Source organism: Rhineura floridana, chromosome 5 (genome assembly GCF_030035675.1).
Source record: "Rhineura floridana isolate rRhiFlo1 chromosome 5, rRhiFlo1.hap2, whole genome shotgun sequence".
NCBI lineage: Eukaryota > Metazoa > Chordata > Lepidosauria > Squamata > Rhineuridae > Rhineura > Rhineura floridana.
In genome coordinates, this window is record NC_084484.1 from 149,432,578 (window position 1) to 149,449,101 (window position 16,524).

At 43.5% G+C, this 16,524-nt stretch overlaps 1 protein-coding gene across 1 annotated transcript in view; it reads right to left on the reverse strand.

Moving 5' to 3' along the window:
* Positions 1-4,085: 4,085 nt before the first annotated feature.
* The window catches only part of NBEA (neurobeachin), a 318,923-nt gene continuing 306,484 nt past the window's right edge, over positions 4,086-16,524 (reverse strand). The window contains exon 34 of the mRNA XM_061629722.1: positions 4,086-4,254. Coding sequence (XP_061485706.1) covers positions 4,086-4,254 — 169 coding nt within the window. The remainder of the gene's footprint in view (positions 4,255-16,524) is intronic.

Genomic DNA, 16,524 nt, shown 5'->3' on the forward strand with positions numbered 1-16,524 from the left:
CTGAAATGCATCACACTTATTAACACTGAATTGCATTCAATGATCCTTGGGGGCCTCCACTTTTTATATGCCTCCATTTATTCCTACTTTCTGCTTCCTGTTTCTTAACTAGTTCTTGATCTACAGGAGGACCTCCCCTCCTATTCCATGACTGCAAAGCTTACTCAGGAGTCTTTGGGAACGTATTTTTGACATCCCCAGTATCTGTTAATTGGAACTTTATTAGTTATTATTGTCATGACTAATAGACATTAGGGTTGCACTCCAATACATGTCTATTCAGAAGTAAGCTCCACTGGGTTCAATGAGACTTACTCCCAGGTACGAGCGCATTGGATTGAAGATTGACTGACATATCCTCCATAAATGTATCTAAACCTAACACTTTGAAATGGTTGATTAAACATTTTTTCTCTTTCACTTTTAACATCCAAACCAACAATTTGTTATATATAAAGGGAAGGGGGAAAGGGCAAACCAAATAAAGAGAAGGGATGGTGTTATGGGAGAAATAGGAAAACAGGTGCATTGTCACATTGACTCGTGTAACATTAAGCCATCCCCTCCGAGGCTTGTTTCCTGCTGGGATGAAGGGAGGAGTGATGCTGGAGTGCTTGAACTTTGTGTACTATCACACAGGGGCACTGACACAAACAGTAATGAACTTGTCTGTTATTTTTAGGAGTTCATGGAAAGGGAGTTCTTCTAAAATACTCCCAAAGTAGTCTAAAACACTTTAATGAAAAACTGCTGCAAATGTAGTTAACACTTAAAGTGCTTTAAACAAGCACACTCGATTCTGTGTTACAGGGAAATGCTATAAAATACATTTATTTATTTATAAAATATTTATTCAAAAATAATAAAAAGAATATAAATATTTTATATAAAAATCTTTTATATAAAATATATACATAAAAACTTAATCTAGTATCTTATTGTTGTAATTACATATATCTTTGTATCTGTGCAGCATAGTAGATTTGTGTGCATGTTTACTCAGAAGTAAGTCCCATTGTGCTCCATGGGCTAGACTCACAGGTTTCCACACAGCTTCACATACTGTAGTGGTTTCCCACAAGCTAGACAAGCAATTATGCACACCATTGCAAATCCGAATCTGTGCTTAGTATAAAAGACTTAACATCCACCTGATGGCAAATGAATGAGATTATTTGACATAAGTAGAAAGCTGTCACAGGTAGAAGGGAAAACGCTGTCACCGTGAGCAGGTGGCCATGAGCAAAAGACCCTCATTCACTTTATTTCAAAATCAGTATGGTAATTTCTAGAGATTTGCAGGAGAACATTTAAATTACATTAACAGGTAATGTCAAGCACACGGTGAAGAGAAAAAGCCTCTCAGTCTAAGGCAGGGGTCACCTATCTTTTTAGGCCTGTGGGTTTTTAGAGCAAGTCCCATAGGTGCCACCCTCTCCAGCTACATCCAGTAGAATTAATCTTAACCTTGAAAAGTACATGGAGCTGAAACAGGAAGTGGGAACGAGTCACTCTTCCAACTTCCTCCTTCAGCTCTATGTACTTTTCAAGGAAGAAAAGTATAATCATCCTTACCACCCCATAGGCAACAGGACGGGGTGGGGGAGGCTTTGTGGGCACCAGAGGAAGACCTCAAGGGCATCATCTCACCCATGGGCACCACCATGTAGGGAATACATGTTTTTAACTCATTTTGATGTCAGGAACCAGGAAACCAACATTTTCACTGAACCAGTATCTACGGGCAGCAGCATGTTACTTTAGCCAATGCATGTTTCCAGTTCTGCATTTGCGAAGTGGTGGTGGTGGTAGTAGTAGCTGTAGTAATAGTGATAATATTTACTGTATAATCCACCCCTCAACTTGAAGGTTTCCAGCAAATATGCTGGTGGGCATTTGTAGGGAAAATGCTCTCCAGGGTTGTTTGTCCCAGCTGGACTTGCTCCTTTCTCACACACTAGTTTACTCTTACATCACACCCCACCCGCTGCATTACTGTAAAAAGACAGATGTTACAGTATGCCATGCTTCTCTCAGTTTATTTGTTTGATTAATTTGTACCCCATACCTTCAAAACAATAAAGTTCCCAGGGCAGCAGGACATACCGTTCCCCCTTATGTCACACTTTATACAAACCTACATGTATAGTTATAACCTGCTCGTCACCAAATGGTCCCAAGGCAGGTTACAAAAACATCACAATTAAAACAAGTACAAATTATATAAAAATCATAAATTAAAACTACAAAACTAATCAATAAGGAACTTAACAAAACAACATTACAGGACAGCAATGCAGCACGAACTAAGACACCCACTCAGCAAAAGCCTTGGATAAAGAGGAGCATCTTGGGCAATTCTCAAATATCATATTGAGGCCTATTGGTGAAGGGCAGTCTCTGTCTCTCCGTCTCTGTTTCTCCCTCTCTCTATATATGGGGAGATCATTCCACAACCCAGAGGCCACCACTGAGAAAGCTTTTTCATGCCCTCCCCTCGAATCACAGTGTAACAGAACTGCCAAAAGGGCTCTCCTGCTGATCTTAATACTGGGTGTTAATAATTCCACACATATGGAATTAGTGCAACATAGTCAAAGTTAAAAACTGAAATAAAAGATTTGTTTATTGTTTACATGTAGTAATTTGAAGGAGATGCTGACTCAGTTTGTTAAAATAATTTATTTAAGACTTTACAAGCTTTTTTATAAATAAAACACTTTTATATAAAGAGGAATTCTGTATTGCAGCATAAAAAGCCATTTTTATGCAACATAAATAAATATTCTCTGATATACATCCACTGTGCAAAAACATTTTGGAAAGCTTTTGAAACAAATTTTACCAGGAAAAATCAGTGAAGCAGAACGTGAAACACAATCCAGTGATTAGGTGGTCACTTGTAGGGGAAAACTTCAAACTTCTCTATATTATTATAGTTTTCCTGTGCAAATATTGATATTGTCCACGACAGTAGGCACAATTACCACTGAATTACAGTATTTCCAACCTCTTTACACTGACTATCAACTATCAAAGAACCATGGAACTCATTTCATGAACTTTAGATTTGTTTCTCTGAAACAGCTGCCCACCACCCACACCTTCTTGGCAAACAGATTAAAACAAAGGAGCATTTCAAAAGCAATTATTATTATTATTTCTTAAACTTATATACCGCCCGACTAGCAATAGCTCTCTGGGTGGTTAACATAAAATACAATAAAATTACAGAATCTGATACAACAAGCATATAAAAACTACACAATCTAAAACCAAGTTACAAACATTTAACTAAGATTAAAATGCCTCAGAGAAGAGAAAGGTTTTAACTTGGCGCCGAAAAGATGATAGTGTCGGCGCCAAGCGTACCTCCTCGGGGAGACTGTTCCACAATTCGGGGGCTGCCACTGAGAAGGCCCTAGATCTCGTCACCACCCTCCGGGCCTCCCTATGCGTCGGAACCCGGAGGAGGGCCTTTGTAGTAGACCGTAGTGTACGAGCCGGTTCGTATCGGGAGAGGCGTTCCGACAGATATCGTGGTCCCGCGCCGTATAAGGCTTTATAGGTTAACGCCAACACTTTGAATCTGGCCCGGAAGCGTATTGGACGCCAGTGCAGGCGAGCCAGCACAGGTGTTATATGCTCAGACCGCTTACTTCTTGTTAGCAGTCTGGCCGCCGCATTTTGCACTAGCTGTAGCTTCTGAACCGTCTTGAAAGGTAGCCCTACGTAAAGCGCGTTGCAGTAGTCCAAACGCAATATGCGATGGGGTGCAGAATGAAAATACTGTTTCTTTGGAACAAACCTTGGCAACATATAGTGGTTAGTGAAGAGAGAGCTTAACCACAATCTCAGTTTGGATGACATGCCAAGCCAAATTTTGCTTAGCTTCTGTGCTGCACCACAAGGACCAAGGCAGAATAAAGCAGCTGTAGTCTCCTCTCTGGGAGCCAGCACATTTGCACTCAGCCATAGTTTGACTTGCATGTTAAGTGCAAGCATGACCAACATCGGCTACTATATATGTATTCTACTGAAATTTTAAAAATGGTCTAAATATCATACTTGTTTGTGTTACTATTTTAAAAGTAAGAATTAATAGTAATTATAAGGTCATCATTACCTTCTATTAGAAGCTCTTGACCATGACTGCCCAACAATGTGCGAGACAGGAAAGGGGCAAAATCCACAAAGATTTCCCGAAGGAGTGGAGCCACTTTTTCCAAAGCTCTCTCAAGCTTTGCAGTGATGCTGTTGAAAACAAAGTACATTGGGTCTAGAAATGCAAACAATACATTATCACACAACTTATTGATGCTTCCTAGAAATTGAGGGTGTTAAATATCCAGTGTTAATTGTACTCAAGTACACCCACTGAAATAAATAGAACTACTCTGAGTATTACTTAGCTAGATATCACCCATAGCAATGAAAAACATAATTCAAAATAGGACAACATCGTTGATATCACCAAACTGACAGAACTTCCTGTATCACATATATTTTATTAATAAAAGAGAGTCTATCATTTTGTATTTGCCAAGGATTTAAAAACAGATCATGTTTGTTCTTCATACTGATGCATTTATAGCATATAAACAATTTAAAGTTTAATCCAGCTTTTGTGTCAGTGCACAGGGATCCTATACTAACCCTTCTTCAGTAAGACACTCTTGCGTCTTAACCTACACCCTAACTGAGCCATGCTTTCTCAGAAATTAGTCCTGCTGGACCTACTTCATGTTAAACTGTACTTTAGATTGCATTCTTGATTTTCTTATGGCCACCTGATTAAATACTGGCCTTTTTTTCAGCGCGTGCTAAGAAGCTTATAGTAAACTGGCTGTTTATGCTAGAGTAAATCAGTAGCCAATTAGGGAAGTACTTGTAGCCCATCGCCACTGCTAGATATTCCAAGGTCAGGATATTGAATCAAGATGCAATTAATAGTAAAACAAACCTAGCCATGGCTAGAATTTTGCATCTTTTGCCAGAGAGAGAGAGATCCCAGCCATGATTTACATTCCATCTTGTAAATCAGTTTTTTAAAAACATGAACACCACACCTCAGACAGTCCTGTTTTTAAAGAAATGTTTGCAATGGTTTATCAGAATGTCAAATGAACCTAGGAATGCCACAATGTACCAATTAACATAAATTTGCATTCTTCACAAGTGACATTACAATTTCCCCATTCAGATAGCCTTTCAAGCCTTGTGTCATCAATAATTGTTTTATTTATACAGTGTATAAATCGTAGCCTCCAGTTTCTATTCTCGCTCTCTTGGCCATGTCCCCACAAACTACAGCCAAAAAGTATTTTACCACCATTAAGAAAAATGGAATGCTCTTTCCCTCCAGGCCCTGCTACGAATTGTACAAAAATTACCAAACTCTATTGTTTCTAAAGAGAGGAAAGCAAAAACTACTTAAGGAGACCATCTTTTTTTTTTTTTTAATTTAGTGCGCCTTTTCCATCTGTTCTAGGCAGATTACAAATATAGAAAATAAGCATTCATAAAGTTAATAAAATATGTCCTTTCTGCTTCTTTCAATAGATAATGTTGGCCGATTTCAAGAAGGGCATATTTGGACTCATGTTCAGTAGCACTAATGGGCTTTTCATAAATGGCTATTTGTTTAAATAACTAATAACTGGAAATAAGCTATAACAGCAAAAATAGTCACTGCTAGGTACTTCCCGTATGTTATTTTTTTCAATAAAAAGCACTTTAGAAAATTACCACTACCAATAACAGTGGTGCAGCTAGGGCTGGACTTTAAAGCCAACATCCAGGGCCTCCAAATGATCACCTAGAAAACAGCAGATCATGGGACAGTGGCAAACAGGTACAGCATCAGCATGACCATCTAACCATCCCCTCCCCTGACACAAGGGTCTAAAATTACCTAGTTGCACCACTGCCCATAAGCTCTCTACCATCAATTCAAAGCCATTCAACATTTTTTTCATGATGTACTAGGTCAAAGAAATTAGGAATGCTTAAGACAGCTAAACACAAATAAAGTAGAAATGCAGAAATGCAGAGTTCTAGTTGGAGCTGAGAGGCTCTCTTGTCATCTTTGCAGAACCATTAAGTTTGCAAAACCATCCAGGACTAGCCTATGCAGTTCAGAGGCTGTATAACTACAAATATTTAAACTCTGCCCTGGATCCCCAGTATACAAGATTTCACATGCTTTGGGAACTGGAAGTGTATTTTTACGAGGAGTATAGGAACTTATAGTTCCTATCACAGGATAGTTTTTGTGCATTTGTGAAACCCTGACATAAAAACAAAATAAAACAACTCTTGCACTTCTAAGAATCAGAAAAGGATGAAGAATTCATTGTATCTACCAAAGCCAGACAGCATTCCACCCAAATGTGTGTGCATGTGTAATCTCTGTACCAACCACTGTAGATGGATTAGGAAGATAGGTTCAGGAGGCAAAGCTATCATCATGCTGCCAGGAAGTGCTAACCACTGCACCATGTGGTGAGTCATGTAACTGCAGCCTCTCAGGACCTTCCATATCTGGCCTGGTTCCACTTGCCCATGCTGGCCATTGGCTTTTCCTGGCAGAAAGTCCATAAAGAACTTCCTTTTCCAGCTGACCTTTACTCCAACAACAAGTGTTTTGTATTTTTGGTCTTGCTCCTGGCTTGTCTGACAGTCTTGCTGTCTAATCCTGCATTCCAGTTGGTTGTCTGGTCCTGCTCTCTGGTTTGTCCTTTGATTCTACTTGTTCTTTGGTTGTGACTCATGAGTTGTTCTGCTCTCTGGTTCTGATTGCCTTTGGTTTTTGGCTCCCAGTTCCCAGCTCTTGACCCACTCCAACCCACTGCCCATAACCCAGCAGAGACTTACAGAAACAATTCTGACAGTTCTAACTGTAGAAATAGAAATACATCTTGAATGAGTGAGTTTTGTCCCTATGTTACCACTGAGGTCAATAATCAGCAAAAAAAGACATTTGGTCTTACTGTGCATGTCAAAAGCTGATCTCAGGTGGGGTAGCTAGCTCCACCTAGTGGGTGAAGGCAGAAGAGTGCTAAAGAGGTTTTTTTTACAAGGACATCCTGCTCTGCGCAGCTCCTTATTTCAGTTTTTGATAACAAGCCAACCAACAGGAGGAAAGAACAAAGAGAAATAATAGGAACCATCGACACAAAACAGGAGACAAGAGCACTCAAATGCTCTCTGCTGTAGGCCTAAGATGAAAAAGACAGTGATGGCAGCCCAGCTCTCCCAGGGAGCGGCCCTAAGATCAGCTTTTGACATGCACAGAGAAAACCGGTTTATGGTAAGACCAAATGTCTTTTCTCCTGTGCATGGAAAAGCTGATCTCAGGTGCGGCATACCAAAGCTGACCCGTGTAGGGTGGGAACATCACTGGGCTGATTACACTAGTGATCTGGGAGAATGTGCTGTAGCACTCTCCTCCCAAAAGTTTCTTCTGCTGATGCATATGTGTTAATCTTATCGTCTTTAATAAACGTATTAGGTGAGGCCCATGTAGCTGCTCTACAAATCTCTGTGATAAATGCATGGTGTGAGAATGCTGCCGATGTAGCTGCTGCCCTGGTTGAGTGGGCCACTAGCCTGGCAGGCCGGGCTAACTTTAGAGAGGCGTAGGCCAGTGTGATACATGCCTTGATCCACCTAGCGAGCGTGGACGAAGACACTTTCTTCCCTAAAGTCACTGGATGGAAGGAGACAAACTGTCTGACGGAGATGTTTTGTTTTAGAGATGTACACTTTCAGGGCTCTTCACACATCCAGTGAATGCCACGCTTCTCTGTGGGGTGAATGGGATTAGGACAAAAACAAGGAAGTGCCAGCTCTTGCTGACAGTGGAAGGTAGACAGTACTTTAGGACAAAAAGAAGGGACAGTACGTAGGCCTACTCTATCCTTATGAAGCACACAGAAATTCTTGTCAACAGACAGAGCGTTCAACTCAGATACTCTCCGGGCCGAAGTAATGGCCACAAAGAACAAGACCTTAAAGGACAGGAGACGTAGGGAAATTTGACTTAGGAGTTCAAAAGGGGGCTTTTGTAGGGCCGTTAACACCTTATGTAGATCCCAAGTTGGGTAACAATGGATCGTAGGAGGTGCTGATGCTGTTGCCCCACGTAGAAAATGCCTGAGTAATGGATGAGAATCCAGTGGTTTCTCCGGAGATGTAGACAGAACCGCCGAAAGGGCTGAAGCCTGGCATCTGAGAGTGTTTGGCCTAAGACCCAAAGACAAGCCATCCTGTAGGAAGCAGAGAATGTTGTTTATACCTGCTTTCCTTGGAATTAAACCATTCTTTTGTGACCACGTCGAGAAGACCTTCCATGTAGTCTCATATATTCTAATTGTGGAAGGGCGTCTTGAGGCCATCATAATTTCCACCGCTTGAGCTGGAATGCCTCGTTTTAAGAGGCGTCACCTTTCAATCTCCAGGCATGAAGCGCCAGCCATCCCGGGCCTGGGTGAAGAAGCTGTCCGTGTGACAATAGGTCTTCCCTGAGGGGAATTTGCCATGGAGGAGTGATCCACAGATCGACGAGTTCTGGGAACCAGGGTCTCCTTGGCCACCAAGGAGCTATCAGTAGAACTCTTGCCCTTTTGGCTCAGATCCTTTGAAGTACCCTGGGAATGATCGGAAGAGGTGGGAAGGCGTAGAGTTGTCCTTGGGGCCACTGGAATGTCAGAGCATCTATGCCTTCTGCCTCTGGTGTCACACATCTGGAGAAAAATCTTTTCACCTACCAGTTGAGGTGTGTGGCAAATAGGTCCACCTCAACTCTGCCGAAGTGTCTCACTATTTCCTGAAAGGCCAATGGGTGAAGCTTCCATTCTCCCTGATGATTCAAATGTGATTTGGCTGATAAGTTGTCTGTCCTGACCAGCATTGCCCCCAACTGTTTGATCTCCACAAAGTGCCTCAGGGCTAGCCGAATTACAAGAAGCTCCAGAAGATTGATTGGAAGTACTGACTCCTGTGGTGACCAAGTCCCTTGTATTGTCTGGCTGTCACAAATGGCTCCCCAGTCTGTCAGGCTGTCATCTGAGGTGATCAGGGTCCGTGGAGGGTCCTGGAACAGCACTCCCCTTCGTAGATTGGGTCTGTGCACCCACCATAGCAGGGAGCAATGGACCACTGGTGAAAGTGCTACCTTCCAGTGACGCCTGGCAGCAATGTCTCTTTGAAAAGGCAGTAGCACCCACTGGAGTGGTTGACAGTGGTGACATGTCCATGGTGTAGTCTGATAGGTTGAGACCATCAACCCCAAGATACCTGCCAGATGTATAAGATCTGTTGAAGGCAAAAATAGGAGCTGTGTGACAGCTGTAATTATCTTGTCTACTCTGTCTTGAGCTAACACTATGAGTCCCTGCTGCAAGTCTATGGTGGCCCCCAAATGTATTATGCAGTGGGCTGGACAAAGCTGGCTCTTGGTTTGGTTGACAAGGAAGCCATGATCCTTGAGGCATGCTAGGGTGATTTGCAGATTTTCCCAAGCCTTGTGGAGGGACGGAGACCGGAGCAGAAACTCATCCAGGTAAGGAAAGACATGGAACCCCTTGCATCCTGAGGTGTGCTACCAGAGCAACCACAAACTTTGTGAATACTCTGGGGGCAGACGCCAGACTGAAGGGCATGTCCCTGTACTGAAAGTGATTGTTCCCCACTGCAAACCGGAGGTAACGTCTGTGAGGCAGAAAAACGGACATGCAGATAGGCCTCCTTCAGATTGATATACGAGAGGAAGTCTCCCTTTCTCAATGCCTCCTTGATGGACAGTAAAGTTTCCATGAGAAACCTGCAGTATTTTATGAACTGATTTAAGTTGTTCAAATCGAGTACTGCCCTGAAAGATCCATCTTTTTTCGCAATGGTGAAGAATACTGAGTAGATTCCTGAAAAACTCTCGCCTCTTGGAACAGGCTCTATTGCTGCAATGTGCAGAAGGTGGGCAATCGCTTGAAGAGTCCTTTCCCACTTGTCCGGAGATGTTGAGAGGGGGGGAAGGGATAAACTTGGTTGGAGGGAGGGAGGGAGGTGAATTCCAGCCTCAGTCCGTATCTGAGGGTGTGCAGTACCCATTGGTCCAAAGATGTGTCCCGCTATCAGTGGGCAAAGTGTTGAAGGTGTCCTCTCACCTGAGGGACCCTGGCATCAGAATTGATGCTTATTCCCCCAAGACTGGGATCCAAAACCTGATCTATTGGGGAAAGGTTGTTGGCTTTTCAACTGGGTACGTTGCCTATTCCAGAAGGAACAGCTTGTATGAGACTACTTTGCTCTTCCGAATGCCCTGGAGCCTTGAAAGGACAGGGAGGGAAAATAAGAATGGAAAGGTCTGCAGAAGAATCTTTTGTCGTCTCATTTTTTGGCAGAAGGCATAGCTTTCTTCTTTTCCTTTGACTCGAAGACCCCAGGCTAGGGCATCATCGCCAAATAGTTTGCCACCCACATAGGGCTCAGATGCGAGATTAGAGTGGGCTGCAGTATTGGCCTCCCAATGGTGTAACCATAGAGTCCTTTGAGTGAAAACACTCGCTGCTAATAACCTTGCCGGAAACTGCATGGTGTCCATGGATGCATCTGCCATAAAGGTCACTGCTCTGGAGATTTTCAGAAAAGACTTCCAGATTCGAGCTGCACCCTGCTGCAGGCCATCCAATAGGTCGTCTAGCCACAGCAGGGATGCTCTTGCGAAGACCGAGGAGGCTGCTGCTACTCTGATGGACAGCACACTGGCCTCATGAACCCTCCTAAGGCCTAGATCCAGCTTGAGCTCTGACAGATCTTTGAGGTGGGCATCCGAGTCTTTCAGGTTCAAGGATGAATTTAGTAAATTGACTATGGGGGCGTCGACCAGAGGAACCTTGAGTTGGTCCATAATGTGTTGTTCCAACGTATAGTATTTGTTGGCAGTTGCAACCGATTTCTTGAACTGCAGCAGGGCATCCAATTTGAACTTGATCACTTTAGGCAACAGTGATGGAAGTTTTAGCACCCTTGACTTGGGTTTCGGGTCTGGACACACAGCCGAAATTCTGGATGCTGAGGGAGCTGGAGGATCTTCTGGAGAATTTAGGTTCAGAGCTTCCATTGCCTTGCACAGGAGTGGAAGGAAATGAGCCTCCTGGAAAATCCTATTGGTCACTACTTCCTCTTACTCCGAATCTCCACTCCATTCTTCCTCATCGAGGACAATCAGCTCGTTGTCTGGGTCCACCATTGCCTCCTCCTGAAGTTGAGGATGCCTGCCCTGTGAGGAGGCACAAGGGTCCGGTGATGCCCTGCCCGGTGGTGGTGGGCGTTTGAAGAGTGGAGTATAGTGAGGCCCTGAGCCACTTGTGCTCTTGAAGGTGGCGGAGTGGGTGCTGTGGCTGGTGTGTCCTGTGTGGGGTGTCAAGCCTCAGCCACTGATGTGGAAAGATCTCTGGCTAGATCCATTAGGAGACAATCTCTCAACTATTCCTATAATTGTTGTAGCATGTGCAGTGATAACTGAAACTGAACTAACATTTGCAGGAAGGGATTCTGAGGAACTGAGACAAATAGTGGTAACGAGAGAGGACGTTCTAGGCTTAATGGACAATATAAAAACTGACAAATCACCGGGCCCAGATGGCATCCACCCGAGAGTTCTCAAAGAACTCAAATGTGAAATTACTGATCTGCTAACTAAAATATGTAACTTGTCCCTCGGGTCCTCCTCCATGCCTGAGGACTGGAAAGTGGCAAATGTAACGCCAATCTTCAAAAAGGGATCCAGAGGGGATCCCGGAAATTACAGGCCAGTTAGCTTAACTTCTGTCCCTGGAAAACTGGTAGAAAGTATTATTAAAGCTAGATTAACTAAGCACATAGAAGAACAAGCTTTGCTGAAGCACAGCCAGCATGGCTTCTGCAAGGGAAAGTCCTGTCTCAGTAACCTATTAGAATTCTTTGAGAGTGTCAACAAGCATATAGATAGAGATGATCCAGTGGACATCGTGTACTTAGACTTTCAAAAAGCGTTTGACAAGGTACCTCACCAAAGACTTTTAAGGAAGCTTAGTGTCAGCTCTGCACTGAGTCAGCAGTGGGGGTTGGAAATTCCTGGGTCGTTAGCAGGGAAGGGAAGTCCTTAGCCGGCAGACTGGTTGTAAATCTGCCAGGCCAACGAGGAGGGAACCTGATAAGGGCCAGGCCTGTCTGAAGCTTACTTGCCAAGTCACAAGTCCAGAAGCGAGGTCAGTAGAGGTCCGGGATCAATTGCCAAGGGGTCAGTCAAAGAGATGCTGCAGGGAAACTGGGAATACATGAAGCCACGCCTGACGTTGCAGTCAGCAACAAGCTGCAGCCAAGGTGTGCCTTCTAAAGAGCAGGGTTGACAGCAGGTGTGAGCCCTCAGCGTTTGGGCCTTAAGGGGACAGGCCTGCCTCTCTTCTGCCTGACCTTCTGCTGTCTACGTTCTGCAGGTGAGGGGGGAGTATCCTGTTCACTGTCTGCGTCTGGCTGCAGGGCCTCCGCTGTATCTGGGGTGCTCTGCAGCTGAGGGGGAGAAGGAGCTGGATTCTCAGGAGTCTCTTCCGTGTCTGCTGCTCCTGGGTCTGCTGCTGTTACTCCCGAGTCGTCCTCATCGGAGGAGTCCTCTGAGGGGGCCATGACACTTAGCAGTCATGGAATAAGAGGAGAGGCCCTCTTGTGGATAAGGAATTGGTTAAGAAGCAGAAAGCAGAGAGTAGGGATAAACGGACAGTTCTCCCAATGGAGGGCTGTAGAAAGTGGAGTCCCTCAAGGATCGGTATTGGGACCTGTACTTTTCAACTTGTTCATTAATGACCTAGAATTAGGAGTGAGCAGTGAAGTGGCCAAGTTTGCTGACAACACGAAATTGTTCAGGGTTGTTAAAACAAAAAGGGATTGTGAAGAGCTCCAAAAAGACCTCTCCAGTGGGCAGAAAAATGGCAAATGCAATTCAATATAAACAAGTGTAAAATTATGCATATTGGAGCAAAAAATCTGAATTTCACATATACGCTCATGGGGTCTGAACTGGCGGTGACCGACCAGGAGAGAGACCTCGGGGTTGTAGTGGACAGCACGATGAAAATGTCGACCCTGTGTGCAGCAGCTGTGAAAAAGGCAAATTCCATGCTAGCGATAATTAGGAAAGGTATTGAAAATAAAACAGCCGATATCATAATGCTGTTGTATAAATCTATGGTGCAGCCGCATTTGGAATACTGTGTACAGTTCTGGTCACCTCATCTCAAAAAGGATATTCTAGAGTTGGAAAAGGTTCAGAAGAGGGCAACCAGAATGATCAAGGGGATGGAGCGACTCCCTTACGAGGAAAGGTTGCAGCATTTGGGGCTTTTGAGTTTAGAGAAAAGGCGGGTCAGAGGAGACATGATAGAAGTGTATAAAATTATGCATGGCATTGAGAAAGTGGATAGAGAAAAGTTCTTCTCCCTCTCTCATAATACTAGAACTCGTGGACGTTCAAAGAAGCTGAATGTTGGAAGATTCAGGACAGAGAAAAGGAAGTACTTCTTTACTCAGCGCATAGTTAAACTATGGAATTTGCTCCCACAAGATGCAGTAATGGCCACCAGCTTGGATGGCTTTAAAAGAAGATTAGACAAATTCATGGAGGACAGGGCTATCAATGGCTACTAGCCATGATGGCTGTGCTCTGCCACCCTAGTCAGAGGCAGCATGCTTCTGAAAACCAGTTGCTGGAAGCCTCAGGAGGGGAGAGTGTTCTTGCACTCGGGTCCTGCTTGCGGGCTTCCCCCAGGCACCTGGTTGGCCACTGTGAGAACACGATGCTGGACTAGATGGGCCACTGGCCTGATCCAGCAGGCTCTTCTTATGTTCTTAGGTTCTTAGAGATTGAGCATGAAAACAATGTGAGTTGTGCACCTCCCCCTGATCTTGGAGTTCCTGACGTGAAGAGGGTGAAATGAAGGATGCTTCACCCCTCTTCTCCTGTGACACTTGGTGAGACGTAGTTGTCTCAAGGAAGCCTTCAAACTCCTCAGGAGAAGACAATGTAAAAAAATCGCCTCCAGGGTGGGCTGGAAATGGGTGCCTTCCTCCTCAGATAGGGATTCCAGGTCCCTCTGTGACCTGCACATGTTGCTATGAGCATCCTTTGGTGCAGCCCCCTGTGCATCACCAGGCCGTTGCCTGTCGTGACTGGTGTCCCTACTTCTATTAGGTGCCAGTTGTTGTGGAGCCATCCTGCCCATGACAGTACATGCCTCAGCTACCTCATGCCTGCTCGAAGAGGGGCGGGCTATGGCTACCTCTGCCTGGGATTCAATAGCACCTAAAGGCCCTAGGGCCTGGTTGGATAATGGCAGCAACACATTGTAGTGTGAGGTTGAAGTGACTTAGGTTTCTTTGGTGGGTGGTCCGATTTGCATGTTGCCTTCCCCATGGGCACAAACCATGCTGTCTTCCCTATTGCAGACATGGGTGCAATGAGTCACTGATTTTATTTTTATATACACAGAAAATGGAAATGGACTGCCTTTTGGACTGACTTATGGTGACCCTATGAACAAGGTTTTCATGGTAAACGGTATTCAGAGGAGGTTTACCATTGCCTTCCTCTGAGGCTGAGAGGCAGTGACTGGCCCAAGGTCACCCAGTGAGCTTTACGGCTGTGTGGGGATTTGAACCCTGGTCTCCCAGGTTGTAGCCCAGCACCTTAACCACTACACCACACTTACTCTCCTATATACACAGAACAAGGGAAAATTGGTTTTGCAAAGTAAATATTTCTTATACATTTGCTTTTTGTCTCTTACTGTGGGCACTGTCTGGTCTCTAAATAACATCTTGAAACAGTATGTACTATTTAAAATACTAGGTTTATTCCACTGCTGCACAGTATTTAAATGTTCTTTACTATAAGCCGCAGTACTTGACTTCCGGGAAGGGTGACTTAGCCTGTGCCTGCTTTTGAGACGGGCTCCTGCCTCAAAAGAAGCTTATTCAGATATATCAGTCAGTTTTTTCTTTTTTTTTTTGACTGATTAAACTTCTCCCGGGTAGGGAGAAACGAAGAGATTAACCTCAAAGCCTATTTTTGTTGGGACGACCAGATCTCATTAATTTATGGGACGAGGTCCAGCCGACGAAGGTGGGACGGATTTTCAACAGCAAGCTCTATCTGTTAAAGCGAACGTTCATCTTATCTTCTAAGAGAGAACGCATAAACAGGCAAGCACCCTTCTTTCTATATTTTTCTTTTACTTGACTTAAATTGTTGCTGTTTAAAAGAGATTTGCCAGATTGATCGGTTTTTGACATCTCACTGGGGAGCCGTAACTTCTCTCTGCTACGCACTAATTAATAGCTTATCTCTGTTTTTGTTGCAAAAAGCTGTCCTGGATTTGCATTCTAAAGATACACACAGAAGAGGGATTTCTATTCCAGATTTTTATTTTGAAAAATATTATACTGTTTTGAGACTACTCTCTTTTTGGTCTATTTTATTTTGACGAATCTGTTTCTTGACGATTGCCATTAATTGTTTCGATCCTGGGAACTGCATTTTGTTTACTTAACTATTGGAGAGATAAGGCTGTCTGCTCTGTTTATACTGTGATGTCACCAAGTTTGGAGTATTAACCCAATTGTTGCTGAAATAAGAAGTGGTTTTCCTATATTTTTCTTTTAAAATGGCAATTAAGAAAGTGGCTGAGAATCTGGAAATAACTATGTTTCAGAAAATAATGGATGAGATTGAGATAACGAAAATTGAATTGAGTAAAATGAAGCAGGAGATTAAAGATATAAGGGTCCCTGTGAGAGAGGTGACCCTGGAAGGGGTCCCTGTGAGAGAGGAGACCCCGGAGATTGGAACAGGGGTCCCTGTGAGAGAGGAGACCCTGGAGACTGGAATAGGGGTCCCTGTGAGAGAGGAGATCCCGGAGATTGGAACAAACGTGGAACAGGAACAAGATTTGGAGTCTATGGACTTTAGAAATAAAATCTATTGTTTGGAACTCAATGTTATCTCTGAAGAAATTAATGAAGATTCTAGAGATAAAGTTATCAATGGCATGGATTATCTTCTGGACTGGAATGATGTGATGGAGCCCAATATAGAGAAAATCTATGGAATTAACTGCAGCCATGTGACAATGGAAAAACTTTTAAGAGATGACCCAGTGTATTTTGAAAAAAAGAACAGAGATATGATTTTACAGCAGTATTTCAGCAACCTATTCAGAATGGATGGCAAGAAAATATTTGGGATAGAGGTAATTCCCATCAGACTCTTACTATATGACTATGGCTTTGACAGCAAGATTATTATGGAATACTGATAATGGAAGATTGGATATTGAAATTACTGGACTTAACAAGACTACTGAAGATGGAAGATGGAAAATGGAACTAATAGAGATAATAGAACAATGGCTACTGAAATTACTGAACCTAACAGATTCTGATGTGATGGATTAATTGAAATGTTTATTTTGACTATGGTTATGACAATAA